The sequence below is a fragment of the Epinephelus moara genome, chromosome 18, assembly GCF_006386435.1.
Source record: "Epinephelus moara isolate mb chromosome 18, YSFRI_EMoa_1.0, whole genome shotgun sequence".
In the NCBI taxonomy this organism is placed as follows: domain Eukaryota; kingdom Metazoa; phylum Chordata; class Actinopteri; order Perciformes; family Serranidae; genus Epinephelus; species Epinephelus moara.
The window spans coordinates 3,802,652-3,816,938 of NC_065523.1; the positions used below are offsets into that span (position 1 = coordinate 3,802,652).

At 43.7% G+C, this 14,287-nt stretch overlaps 2 protein-coding genes across 2 annotated transcripts in view; one reads left to right on the forward strand and one right to left on the reverse strand.

Annotated features, from left to right (window-relative positions):
- Positions 1–7: 7 nt before the first annotated feature.
- clpp (caseinolytic mitochondrial matrix peptidase proteolytic subunit) overlaps positions 8–14,287 on the forward strand; it is a 27,989-nt gene continuing 13,709 nt past the window's right edge. The window contains exons 1-5 of the mRNA XM_050069174.1: positions 8–159; positions 1,551–1,652; positions 3,472–3,543; positions 3,622–3,828; positions 10,974–11,377. Of these exons, the coding sequence (XP_049925131.1) occupies positions 148–159; positions 1,551–1,652; positions 3,472–3,543; positions 3,622–3,828; positions 10,974–11,377 (797 nt within the window). The 5' untranslated portion in view covers positions 8–147. The remainder of the gene's footprint in view (positions 160–1,550; positions 1,653–3,471; positions 3,544–3,621; positions 3,829–10,973; positions 11,378–14,287) is intronic.
- LOC126406007 (uncharacterized) lies at positions 5,244–14,200 on the reverse strand. Its single transcript, XM_050070103.1, has 2 exons — positions 14,142–14,200; positions 5,244–14,035 (listed from the first exon to the last, which is right to left on the reverse strand). Exon 2 carries the CDS (start codon positions 11,966–11,968, stop codon positions 10,301–10,303), a length of 1,668 nt encoding a protein of 555 aa, XP_049926060.1. The 5' UTR covers positions 11,969–14,035; positions 14,142–14,200; the 3' UTR covers positions 5,244–10,300.

Sequence of the window (14,287 nt, forward strand, 5' to 3'; positions counted from 1 at the left end):
AAGAAGAAGTCGCCGTCCTTTAGAGGGCGCTAATGAAGTTGGTCGGAGACCGAGCGCCCCGATGAAGAAGAAATCGGTTCCGGCGTAAGTGTGGGTCAAACTGAACTGAGCAGAGCAGAGGGGCAGAAAAAACTTGACGTCTTCAACATGCTATTACGAGTGAGTACATGCAGCAATTTCAGGGAACCCTCCCGTTAGCGTGGTGTGTACCGGACATTTGTGTCAAAGAAACCGGTGGTCAAATTCCCGTTAACGTTACAGTTGTCATTACAGCTTGTCGTGTTGAGCATGTTAGCTAAGTGATGGTAGCAGCTTGTGTAAGGTTGACCATATGATCTTCTAACACTTTCCCAAAACACAAGCCCGTGGTTGTTTCTCAAAGTCAGTGAGCCTTCCTTGGGAGGACGGGTCCGGATCCTTAGCATCCTTCAAATTCGGCCGTTTGAGGATCCTTCCTTGACTTAGAGAAACAACCCGTGTCTTTTTACAGTCGCTGAAAACAGCTGAGCCTGGTGCCGATGTCACCCGTCATCATAGTCAAAGTGTGTCACAGTGTAACTTTCAAAGGAAACAGACTGAAAGGCTACTATTTGAGTTTAAACATTGATAAGCTCAGCAAAGATAAGCAAATTCTTTACTAATTACTAATTGTTACACACAGAAATTAGTCTGTGTCATGCAGAGTGGATGGAGAGAATAGATTACGGCCTGATTTATCCAAGTGTAACACAATGATGTAACGCATCACTAAAATGATTTTCACCAACCCAACCTCAAGAAGAGACTTGCTGTGTTCAAGTAAAAGTACAGAAGATTGCTGCAAGGCATTTTTATGCTTAGTTAAGTTTAAGATGGACTCAAGTTGTCTATAAAACCCCTGAAAATAGTGAAAACAAGAGTACACCGTCTTTTTCTATGTTACATCTTAATACCTGTAGTTATGTTGGGAAAATATATTATAGAAGATCAAAGACTTGACTATTAAACCTTGCATTAGGCCAGTCTCTCAGTAATTAATTTTTCCTCAAATACCATTTTGTGCAGCTGAAAACTTTGTCAACTCCATAAGGCTCAAAAAACATCATAGTAGGCTATTATAATATAAAACATTAAGGAAAAGTTGAATGATTTTTGTTGAATTAAATACAAGATTATTTAATTAGCTGTAGTTATGAACTTCTGGAAAAAATCAGAGATGATGTCTTTGTAACCAAATTGACCAATTTTAAAACAAAATAACATTAAAGCCCAGTTTTCCTCTGTCAGGATTCAACAGACAATCAATTAAAATAAATAAATGTTTCACCCAAAAAAATGGAAAAAACCTTTTTTTTTTTCTTTCTTTTTTTTGGTTGGACATGAGTTGTCCCAGTTCTCAAAAATGGGTGATTTAAATTATTTGTATTCTTTTTCGTGTGTATTGTTTCTATTTATTTATACATTTTTACTATTGTTACTATTTATTCCTGTGTCTTACATGGAATATCTGCCATAATTGTTGACAGAACTGTAGAAACCATTGTGTGTTTTCTGCATGTCTGTGTCCTCAGAGGGCATTACACATTGGAGGCTTGACCCTGAAATGCAGCAGGTCCATCCATCATAGTGCTGTTTGGAGGAGTCCTCTTATACCCATAGTTGTGGAGCAGACGGTGAGTGACTTTAATTTCTAATGACTAATGACCAATGACATGACTTCTCTGTGCAGATAAAAAAAGAGCAGCCTCACTCCATAGACATGGTTCAATAAAGCCCTGAAGAACACTGATGGGATTTTTGCATTATGCTGGTCTGAGTTGGATTTGGGCTCTGGTGTTCAGGAAGGGATAAGATCTACTTTTTGTTTTTTTGTTTTTTTTGCTTGGAACAAACAGAAGAAGGAGTGTGTAGTAGTGAAAAAAATGGAGGAAAGAGCACTCACTCACAGTGGTATCGTGTCCTCACACTGGAAAAAGAACAAATGCTTGGATCCTAAGTCTTTCAGTATGCAGAATAAAAACTGCTGGATTCTTTATGGGCACTATAATCCCACAACACAATCAATCCTGAATCCTGAGTGGTTGTAAAATAGCTTGATAAAGATTTTTGATTAAATAAAAGTAATATAAACTAAGCTAAACTGGCCTTCAGTTTGCAGATGTTACTAAGGCTCACTCCAAATAATGCCGCAACTTGGTTTTGCGGAACACCACCTTGAAGTTGCCCTATTGTACGGGCCCTATCCAGATTAGTCAAACGTGGCATGCCGATTCTTGGAGCAGACACCAACTGACCACTGTAGCAGGGCAAATGCTCACAGGTGCTGACACTGATCTGCCAACAGTCAAACATTTGAAATGAGGGCAATCTAAATGTAGTCACTGTTTGCAGTACAAAGTCTTCAGAAGCCACTTTTCAAAGATTTGAAGTCTTTGCTGACATGTGTGTCATCTTTGGATCCTAATATTTAAAGCAGGTTGAAATCATTTCATGAATAATTGAATGCAGTGGCGGGGTCAAAACTTTCAGGCATTCTTGCACAATAGGCCCGTTTCCACTGAAGAAGTTCCTGGTACTATTTGGGGGGCAGGAACTACTACAGGAACGTCCTCTCGCTCGGCCTTCTCAACCGCCGTGTCTCCACTGAGAGAGCGGAGTAGGAGGAAGGTTCCTGTAAAGTTACCGGGCTCTGGATGTGATGTAATCATTGCGCGACCATTTTGACCAGGGCGACGTAGGGGCGTAGGGACGCTGTTAGCCGTTAGTGGTGTCTGTAATAACTCCAGTCACGGTCCGTGAAAAAAATATTTTTTCCAGCAGATGTCTTAGTTACAACATGATTGAGCTAACTGGAGTAGTTTCATGTCGTATCCGACAACGGGAGGCTTTTAACAGATGACGTCCTGATGTTAGCTTTGCTGCTGCTGTTAGCTGTCCCTGTCAGCTGATGCTTTCTAGACATCGTGATTTTCCAAAACTGAATAAATACCACACATAGCAACACAAAACTGCTTTGCTAGCTCAATCATGTTGTAACTAAGATATCTGCTGGAAAAAATATTTTTTTCACGGACCGTGGCTGGAGTTATTACAGACACCGCTAATCTACGATAACCATGTTGTTATTTACAAAACGTCACATCCCGCCTTGAGTATATCCAATCTTACAAAACGTCACATCCCGCCTTGAGTATATCCAATCAGCACCAAGTAATCCCCAAGCCCCAGCAAGGAGTTTCTCGGGGCCGTTCTGAGTACCTACTCCGAGGCAGGGACTTGTTTAGCCCCTGTAAAAGTTCCGGAACTTTGTCCTTCGGGGGTGGTTCCCGTGGTGGAGACACGCACCAACGGCCCCAGCCCCGTAAAATTACCCCGAAGTTCCTGCGGTGGTAACGGGCCTAATGCATTTTTTTGGCTCTTCACAACACTAGATAGAATAGTTGTGTTGGTGTTAAATGAGTTAAAAAATTCTGCCTTTTTGTTTTTTTCCAGGGGAGAGGAGAAAGAGCATATGACATCTATTCTCGCCTCCTGAGAGAGAGAATCATCTGTGTAATGGGTCCTGTAAGTGTCTCCTTGGATGTAATCAAGAGTGAACCTTTTTTTAGACATGTGTTCAAAGTATTTTCTATTTTCAATCAGATTGATGACACTGTAGCCAGTCTGGTTATCGCCCAGCTGCTCTTCCTACAGTCAGAAAGCAACAACAAACCCATCCACATGTACATCAACAGTCCAGGTAAGACGAAGCTCTCTGATGGTCTCTGGTACCCTCATACCCTTTTGCCATTGTCACACTTGGCCGCGCCGAGTAAAGCCATGCCGCAGCGATTTGTGTTTCCATTGTCAGTTTAGATGCGCCGTGCCACAACAAGCCGCACTGAGGATGGACCCTCTATGGAGTAGGTCCAAAAGCAGGGCCGTCGACCACAGCCAACCACTGACGATCCTGCCTCTCCCGCCTCTCCCCCTCAAACAAGCATGTGTGTTGCGAGACTCCACTCCACTCACCTCTGTCTGCTGGAGACCAGAGAGAAAGGCTTTTTTAAAAGTCTCTAGCCCTTTTTAAACAAGAATTGTGCAAATTTGCAGGAAAGCCCAATCAGTCTTTTTTCAGCATTGGCAGTATAAAAACAAAATCGGGGAGTGCAGCAAAATGCCGCCTACCTACAGAATGTGCCTTTTTCGGGGCAATGGGGGGCGTGAGCGAGTAACAAAACATGTAGCTCAGCATGTGACGTAAACAGCCTTGCTCCGAGGGAAGCCGCAGCTGGTCAGTCCTTCGGTGATTCTCTCGTAAGTTGGCCCGTCCTTCACCACTGTTAATGGCCTCTTCATTTGCGAGGACAAGGAGGGCGCGCTATTCCTTGTCTCCCCAGTTGCTCATCTTTACAGTGTCTGTCAGGTTTGCGTTTCCCTCTTGCTACTAGCTGCTCATTCCTGGTATCAGCTCTTTCCTGTTTATCCACCGCCAGTGGCTCGCACGTGCAGCGTCATCAACAGCTCCTCTCACAAGTCATCAACAGCCCCTCCCGTGGCAGAAGGGCGCCTTGTTCTTTTTAAATCATAAAGGTTCCGCCAATATGTCTACCCTACAAGGCGGAAAATTGGGCACCTCGGATCAACTCGCCAATCCGGCTCTGTGTGTCTAAACGCTTGCAGCTTGCCGGCAAAACGGCCCAACATTCGCCGAAAATCTGGCAGTGTAAAAGGGGCTTCTGTGTGTTCAGCTCTCAGAACTTTTGGAGCTTCTTACTGAATCTCTGTGGTTTGGTATTTAGTTGCATCCTGTTTTCACTTCATGTTTGCTATCGGCCGTATTAAAAGTTTTGTGAAGTTGCTGCTTGTAAACTCAACATTTCCGTATTTTGGTGCTTCGCAATAAAAGTTTTTACATAACAAAATAACGGAGAACTTGACTGATGTCACAATGACTTCAGATTGTTAGCTGGAGGTAAAACACGACTTGCCACCACAGGGCATGGGAGTCTAAAAATGTCGTCTTATTGTGTTATTGGGTGCCATAATAGAAGGCATCATAGCTCAAAACTTAAATTTAAGCACATACCAGCCGCCACTGCCTATCAACAAAAACAGACAAGACAGCCTGGGTTGAATCCAATAAGACAAAAGGACTGGACGGAGGCAGTCATCTGAAATGCTTGCATGTGCACACACTTAATATCAGGTTAAGGAAAAAGTATTTACTATTACAGGGATGACTAATGTTATGTGTATTAAGGGTTATCATGTCCAACTAATCAGAAGTTGGGGAGGTATTAAGAGGAATATTGGATGTCTCCAAACACTAACTTTTTAGCGCATTAGCTAACATTAGAAAGCTAAACAAACTGGAGGAAATCTTTAAAAGTGTTGTCCTCCTTTGTAAGACTGGCATAGTAATCATCCACAAAGCCAGCCTTCCCACCTTCAGCAATCCTGTCAAATCATCCATCCACTGAGTGAGAGCATACGGGTCGGCCAGTCTGGTCACGTTGGTCAGTGTTTACTTATTCAAGTAACACTTGCGGTTTGCTCGGCAGTCTGCTGCTCCATCTCTCCAGATGGAGTGCTGAGAGTACTCTGCCACTCCGAGAGTGTGGTGCTCTGGATAACTGAACAGTACATTGTGTCAGTTTTACAAATTTACTAACGTCCAGTTCGTGCCAGAGTGCTCTCCGGCACTTGGACTGAGTATCCCTGAATGCACCACGTTTATCATCTTCCTCCACTGTCTCAAACAAGCCAACAGAACTTGCTAGCTAGTGCTAGCTAATGTCTGTGGAGAAGAAAAGAAATGTGTTATAACTGAATTAGCAGAACTTTAACAGCTTTTCTTTAATTAAGGCAAATCTAATAATACAGCAGGGAGGAAGAGTAAAAGCACAAACAGCCACAGTGAGATGTTAGATTTAGAGCTGCAGACAACAGGCTCTAACTGCACCTCTACAAACAGCTCACCTCCAACAGGTAAACTTCTTTTACCTGCCCTGCTGTGGAAAAACACATGCAGCAAAAATAAGAAGGGATTTTAGCCATGGATCAGCACTCTACTTTGAAACATCATCACTCGAGACAAGCCATCATCAGTTAAGGACACACCTTCAAGAAGGTAGCCCTATTTTTATGGAAATGCAGGGCTCCAGACTAACTTTTTTTAGTAGGAGCACTGTAGCCCCTAACTGAAAAATTTTAGGAGCACAAGCAGAAAATGTAGGGGCTAACCTTAAATCGTCCTGCAACACAGTTATTCACATTTTTGGCCATTTTAACTGTATCATAAACTATATGTAGTCTACTGTATATTAACGTTGGACTGTTTTAAGTCCAAACATCATGAAGTAATTAGCAACACAGAGACTTGTGGTCAGTGGGATGTGAGGATTCTTAAAAGGATATCTGTACAGATGTGAAGCCCTGACTATATCTGACTGATCTTTAATGAAAGCTGTTGTCTTGTATTTTTTTCCTCTGAAAATATTAACCTTACAGTCAAGACACAATTTATTTAGCCTCTGTAGTTGAGGGGACAGGTCTGCTCTGCAGCAGCAAACTCATATGATGCTGATTTACAGGAGAATTCATGTAAAATGGAGGTTGAACCATGAACATAAATTACATATCGCCTGTAAAGCATTTTAATAAATGAATCTATCCTAATCAAAATAATTGGAGACTGAGAACAAACTGATATAGGAGTTTGGATTCATTTGGATTTAGCCCAAATGTCTGGACTTCACCGCACTTGCAGACTCGTCGACTTTGCAGGCACATTCCCGGAAAGTCTGGGAGTGCTGAGGGCTCCAAATCCACAATTCAGCCAGTCCACAAGCGGCCTCAAGTGGACTTTCTGCAGACTTCCAGAGAGTCTGCTTGGGCAGTAGACTTCAGCAGAATCAGACACTGATTTAATAACCCACAATTCATTGCAATACAGACGTGATGATGTGGGTTTTTCAACTGCCGAAAAAACCTTATGAATGTGTAAAATAGTTATTGATAGTTAGGCCTGTTAAAATTTTACTTGAATTGTGTCAGCCAGAAATAATATTCGACCACGTCATGACACAGAAATATGTATAAATCTAGGCCGTAGAGGGACTGAAAATGCATTTTATTATTGCGGCCTTTCAGACTGAGCAGTTTATTAGGTGAAAAAAATTGGCCGAAAAACAACAAAAGAAGGTTTCTCATTTAAGTAAATACCCAATTTATTGATATATATTCCTGTCCTTATTTATAAAGATTTCTATTTTTGAACACGTGTCACCTGTTATATAAAGATGTATTAATGCATCCTTGTTTAGTCACAAAAAAAGGCTATACATGGGATTTATAACTCGTTATCAGCAATAGGGCTGCCACGATTAGTCGACTAATCGATGACTAATCGACTATTAAAATAATCGTCTATTTTAGTAGTCGACTAATCGGTTTGAGTCATTTTTCATAGAAAAGTACTATAAAAGTACCCCAAAATACTCTTACTGCAGCTTCTTAGTTTCAGATATTGGCAGCTTTACACACTCTCCCGTGACAGTGAACTAAAACCCTTTGGCGTGAGTATGAAACATGACATTAGATGACGTAATTTTGGGGTTTGGGCGAGATAGACCGACATTTTTCAACATTTGAACACATTTTTCGATGAAATGATTAGTCTACTAATCGAAGAAATAATCGACAGATTAGTCGACAATGAAAATAATTGTTAGTGGCAGCCCTAATCAGCAACAGATGAGTAGGCACTGTTCATCAACTTATATGACATATATAAATATGACAGCAGCAATAGTTGAACCTTTCCACGGCAACGAGTCAAGCAGTCTCAAGGGCTGTCACCTGCAGTCTCTGCCGTCACAGACTTTAAATGATGACAGTAAACACATCACACTACGTACAGCTGAAGTCCGCGAGGGCTCAGTCTGCAAGTCCAGAGGGTGGACGTTTGGATTCAGCCTCCAACTTGATTGCAGCTCGTTGTCACCACCTCCTGCTGCAGCTGCCTGCTCTCGTACACTTTGCAGGCGAGGCGCAGTTTATCTCTAACGAGCCTACTGACGAGAGTAGATGACATGATCCTCGCAGTTAACTATTCACTCACTTTCAGACTTTCCCCCTTCTCACACACATTAGCCTACACCAGCCTTACAACATGAAAACAAAATGCCCGCAAATTTGCAATCTGTGGTGGGCTCTGATTGTCTCTGATGATCTGTGTCAGTCTGTGATAGTCTTCGATGGCCTCTGCTGATCTCTGGTGGTATCTGATGGTCTCTGATACTTTCTGATAATCTGTGATACTCTCTGGTGGTCTCTGATACTCTGATGGCCTCTGGTGGTATCTGATTATCTCTGATGGTCTCTGGTGGTCCCTGATGGCCTCTGATGGCCTCTGGTGGACTCTGATGAACTCTGATGGTCTCTGATGGTCTCTGGTGGTCCCTGATGGCCTCTGGTGGTCTCTGATGGCCTCTGACGGTCTCTAATACTCATTGATGATATGTGGTGTTCTCTGTTAGTCTCTGATGGTCTCTGATACTTTAGGATGATGAGTGATGGTCTCCAGTGGCCTCTGATAGTCTCTGACGGTCTCTGATGGCCTCTCATGGTCCCTGGTGGTCTCTGATAATTTCAAATGGCCTCCGGTGGTGTCTGGTGGTCTTGCATGCTCTCTAATGTCTCTAATAGCCTCTGATGACCTCTGGTGGTCTCTGATGTCCTCTGATATCTTCCGGTGATCTGTGATTGTCTTTGATAGTCTCTGATTGTAACTGGTGGCTTCTGATGGTCTCTGATACTCTTTGATGATCTGTGATGGTTCTGTTGGTCTCTGATGACCTCTGTTGGTCTCTGATACTCTCTAATGTCTCTGATAGCCTCTGATGGTTTCTCAACTCAACTTTATTTATAGAGCACTTTAAAAACATGCACAGCTAAAACAAAGTGCTGTACAAAAATAAAAACATAAGACGAATAATAAAAACAATAAAACAGTAAAACAAGAGCAGAGTCTCACGCTGGGTTAAAAACCAAGGAGCAAAAATGGGTTTTAAGACTGGTTTTAAAAACGGACAGTGAGGGGGCCAGTCTAATGTGGAGAGGTAAATCGTTCCACAATCTGGAAGCCGCTACAGAAAAGGCTCTGCCCCCTCTGAGCTTCCGCTTAGACCTCGATACATCCAGGAGCAGCTGATCAGCTGACCTGAGACACAGAGCAGGAGCGTAGGGATGAAGCAGAGAGGTAAGGCAGGGCGAGACCATTGAAAGATTTAAAAACTAATAAAAGAATCTTAAAATGAACTCTAAAGTGCACAGGCAGCCAGTGGAGGGAGGCCAGAATGAGCGTAATATGTTCGCTCTTACGTGCTCCAGTTAAGAGCCGAGCAGCAGCGTTCTGAACCAACTGAAGACGTGCGAGGGAAGACTGGCTGACTCCAAAATAAAGTGCATTACAGTAATCCAGCCGGGACGTGATGAAGGCATGGATTACTATTTCAAAGTGCTGTTGTGCAAGAAAAGGCTTCGCCTTTGCCAGCTGCCTAAGGTGAAAGAAGCTGGACTTAACTACTGCACTAATTTGACGCTCCAATTTAAAATCACTGTCCATCTTAAAACCCAAGTTAGAAACTGTTGGCTTCACATATAGTGCCATATAGAGCCATTTGGACCAAACACCATCATCTCTGTTTTCTTTTCATTGAAATTTGACAAAGTTTAAGGCCATCCAGGCTTTAATGTCATCAAGACATGACAGAAACGGCTGTAGGGAGAAAGCATCTCTCTTCTTCAGCAGCACATAAGGGGAACCTGATGGCTTGATATGGCCAACCACATCCTCTGAAAATGACAAAGTCACAAGCTCAAATTTATCAAGCACAGCCGGGCAAGGGACAGAGACAGAGGGGTCAGAGGCAGGAGCTGAAATGAGAGCCCTTGTGTTAACAACCTTGTCAATGAAAGAGTGCAGGAAGTTATTGCACAGCTCAGGGGATGCTTCCAAGCAGACAGACTGTGGGGCATTTAAAACAGAGTCAATGGTTTTGAGTAACACATGAGGGTTATGGCTATTTGACACAATGAGGTTTGACAAGTATTCTCTTTTGGTTTCTTTAACAGTGTTCTGATAACGATGCCAACAGTCCTTTAAGATTTAGATTGAAACATGCAGCTTGTCCTTCTTCCACCTGCGTTCAGCTTTGCGGCACTCCCGTCGAGCTGCACGAGTTCTGTCACTGAACCAGGGCTCGGGTTTCACTTTAGGCTGCGTTGTTTTTAATGGAGCCACAGAGTCCAGAATGGTTCGGCAGGAGGAGTGGAATCAGGAGCTGAGCTCCTCCATGTTAGCAGGCATTGAGTCAGAGGGGACACAGAGCTGGTTGAATGCAGCAGACAACTGACCAGCAGTGGAAGGGTTAAAAGTCCAACAGCGCTGAGCAGGAGTGCAAGATTCAACTGCAGTACAAGAGAAACCAACTTCAAACAATACGGGCATATGATCAGAAACGACATTTTCACAGATCTCCAAGTTAAATACAGACAAACCATGAGAAAGAACGAGATCTAATGTATGACCATGTTCGTGTGTGGGACCAGACACACACTGCACCAAATTAAAAGAGTCAATAAGGCTTAAAAAGTCCTTCACCAACGGCTTATCAGGACAGCACACATGAATATTAAAATCCCCAAGAAAAAGGACACGATCGTAGTTTGGCATGATTTCAGCCAGAAAATCCGAAAAGTCTTTCACAAAGTCCTTATTGTACTTGGGGGGCCGGTAGATGACAGCGCACATCACCGGGTCAGAGCGACCCACCTCAAATAAAGTCGCTTCGAAGCTGGAGAAGGAAAATGACACAGCGCACTGCTTACATTTAAAGTCAGTTTTATAAACAGTCGTCCGCTGGGAGTTAAAATAAGAACAACCAGCCAGTAAAAGTTCGACAAGAGCGCTGCACTCACCAGCACCGATCCAAGTCTCTGTCACACAGAGAAAATCCAGGCCACGGGAGCTGAAGAAATCCCTCAGGATAAAAGTTTTGTTTGCCAGTGATCTGGCATTTACCAGGCCAATCCTGGCAGGAGCCGGGGCCTGTGTTTCGGCGGATCGGGGAGCCCGGAGCAGTGTCTTCAGGTTCCGGAGATTCACCGTGATTCTGAGAGAGCCGGGGAGAGCAGGGGCGGCGGGGCCGGAATCCCTCAACCAGACAGGTACCAGGCAGGCATCGATCGGGTCCAGGAAACGCCGGGGCACAGCGAAGGGAAGGGATAATCCATGTTCTGACCGGGAAATGGACAAAGATCGTGCCAGGCAGACCTTCAGCTTCACCAGCCAACCGCCGCGTTTACCGCAGCGACGGAGACGCTTCCGCCAAGGAGGTAGAGCCGAGGCCCGGTAAAGGTGAGTCGGGATTTCCGACAGGAGTGGGGGCAGAGTTTTCTGTCCACCGTGATCAAATACACCTAGATCTCTGACATTATGTCTCAGATCTAAGAGGGATTGGCGATCATACACCGGCAGAAACTTCATCTGTACAGTGCCAAGGATTAAAAACAACAAAAATGCCAGCCAAAGTGGGAGCAGCAGACGGCCAGCCATACAGACAGGCGCCATCTTGCTGATCAACACCATGGTTTCTGTTGGTGTGAAATCATCGCTGATGGTGTCTGCTGTCTTTTGATTGCCTCTGATGGTCTCTGACGGCTTCTGATACTCTGTGGTGATCTGTGATGGTCTCTGATAGTCCCTGATGGTCCATGATGACGTCTTATGGTCTCTGACACTCTCCAATGTCTCTGAAGTCCTATGATTGTCTCTGGTGGTATGTGATTGTCTCTGATGGTCTCTGCTGACCTCTGATGGTCTCTGGTGGCTTCTGATGTCATCTGATGTCTCCTGGTGGTCTCTGGTGGCCTCTGGTGGTCTCTGATAGCCTCTGATGGTCTCTGGTGGTGAGCGATCATCTCTGATGGCCTCTGATGGCATCTGATGGTCTCTAATGATCTCTGATGGCCTCTGATTGCATCTGATGGTCTCTAATGATCTCTGATACTCTCTAATGTCTCTGAAAGCCTATGATAGTCTCTGGTGGTGTGCGATTGTCTCTGATACTCTTTCCTGAGCTCTGATGGTCTCTTAGGTTTTCTGGTCGTCTCTGATGGTCTGTGGTGGCCCTTGATGGCCTCTGATGGTCTATGGTGGCTTCTGATGTCTCCTGATGGTCTCTGATGGCCTCTGGTGGTCTCTGATAGCCTCTGATGGTCTCTGGTGGTGAGTGATCATCTCTGACGGCATCTGATGGCCTCTGATGGCTTGTGATACTCTCTGGAGATCTATGGTGGTCTCTGATAGTCTCAGATGGTATCTGGTGGCTTCTGATGGTCTCTGATTTCCTCTGATGGCCTCTGATCATCTTTGATGGTCTTGGATACCCTTTGATCATCTGTGATGGTCTCTGATGGCCTCTGATCATCTCAAAGGTCTCTGGTGGTCTCTAGTGGCCCCTTATGTCTCTGATAGCCTCTGATGGTCTCTGATGGCCTCTGATATTCTCCGGTGATCTGTGATCGTCTTTGATAGTCCCTGATCATAACTGGTGGCTTCTGATGACCTCTGATGGCCTCTGATGGTCTCTGATACTCTCTAATGTGTCTGAAAGCCTATGATAGTCTCTGGTGGTGTGGGGTCGTCTCTGATACTCTTTAATAGTCAGTAACTGGTGGCTTCTGATGGCCTCTGATGGTCTCTGGTGTCATTTGATGGCCTCTGATTGTCTCTGATTTCCTCTGATCTCTGATTTCCTCTGATGGTCTCTGATGGTCTCTGGTCGTCTTTGATGATCTCTGATACTCTTTGATGATCTGTGATGGTCTCTGATGGCCTCTGATCATCTCAAATGGTCTCTAATGCTCTTTAATGTCCTCTGATGTCATCTGATGGTTTCTAATGGCCTCTGGTGGTCTGTGATGGCCTATGACATTTTCTGGTGATCTCTGATCGTATCTGGTGGCTTCTAATGGCTTCTGATGGTCTCAGCTGGTTTCTCATGGTCTCTTGTGGCCTGTGATAGGATCTGATGGCATCTGATCGTCTCCTGTAGTCTCTCATGGTCTCTTATAGTCTCTGATAACCTCTGATAGTCTCTGATGGTTTCTGTTGTTTTCCTATGGTGTCTGATGATCTCTGATGTCCTCTGATGATCTCTGATGGTCTCTGGTGGTCTCTGATGGTCTCTGGTGGTCTCTGATGGCCTTTGATGGTCTCTGATATTCCCTGATGGTCTCTGATGGCGTCTGAAGCTCTTAGATTCATGTGCATGTCAAAATTTGTAGAGTACAGGTGAAAATAGATTAAGAGAAGAGTTATTTCAAATATAGATTTAGGTGGTTATCTGTCCCCCTTACACACTTTTTGTTTCACTTTTTTGCATTGAAATGAAAAATCTCATATTTTGCACTGCCATCTATTCTTTTCAGTCAAAAAACAATGCCTGAAAAATGACAAAGCTCATTTTTCCTTTTAAATTGTCTTATATGTTTTTGTTTTTCCTGTACATTACATGCTACAACTTTTACATTGAAGCTTTTCTATTTTCCATTTTTGGAATTTTAATTTCATTTTTCATTTTTGAATGCAATTTTAACATCATAATTTACTTTTTTACTTTCTTCTTCTATTTAACACTTCATTATGGCCTAATTATACTAATTTGTACGATATAGTAATAGTTAATAGACCAGTTTGTCTTTCAATTTCCCTATTGATCTTGATATTGAGTTTTGAATAAATCCAAACATGAGCCTTTAAAGGGCCAGTGTGTAATATTTGGCCTGGTTTATTATCAAATCTGAATCTGAATATTCTACCCATTAATATGTTTATATAAGTGTACAATGCTTTAGAGAGGTCGCCATCTTGCGCCGCCATGTATGTACGGCAGACCGAGCGGACAATCCAGCCAGCCAGAGAACGTGTTTCGCGTGTATAAATAAACCAACGAAGACAGCGGAAGGAAGGAAGAAGGAGGAGCAAAATGTGAGCGGAGGATTCAACCTCTCTTCTCGCCCGCTCAGCATCTAAGTTCCTCATNATAAATAAACCAACGAAGACAGCGGAAGGAAGGAAGAAGGAGGAGCAAAATGTGAGCGGAGGATTCAACCTCTCTTCTCGCCCGCTCAGCATCTAAGTTCCTCATCTGTATGCTCCGGCTCAAACAGGTATGGCTCTGGGTCTGTGTCCGCTACAAGAAACTTCAGAATCACGTTCAAAGTCGTCCATTGCAGCTACTCTATAGTCCGGAGATAT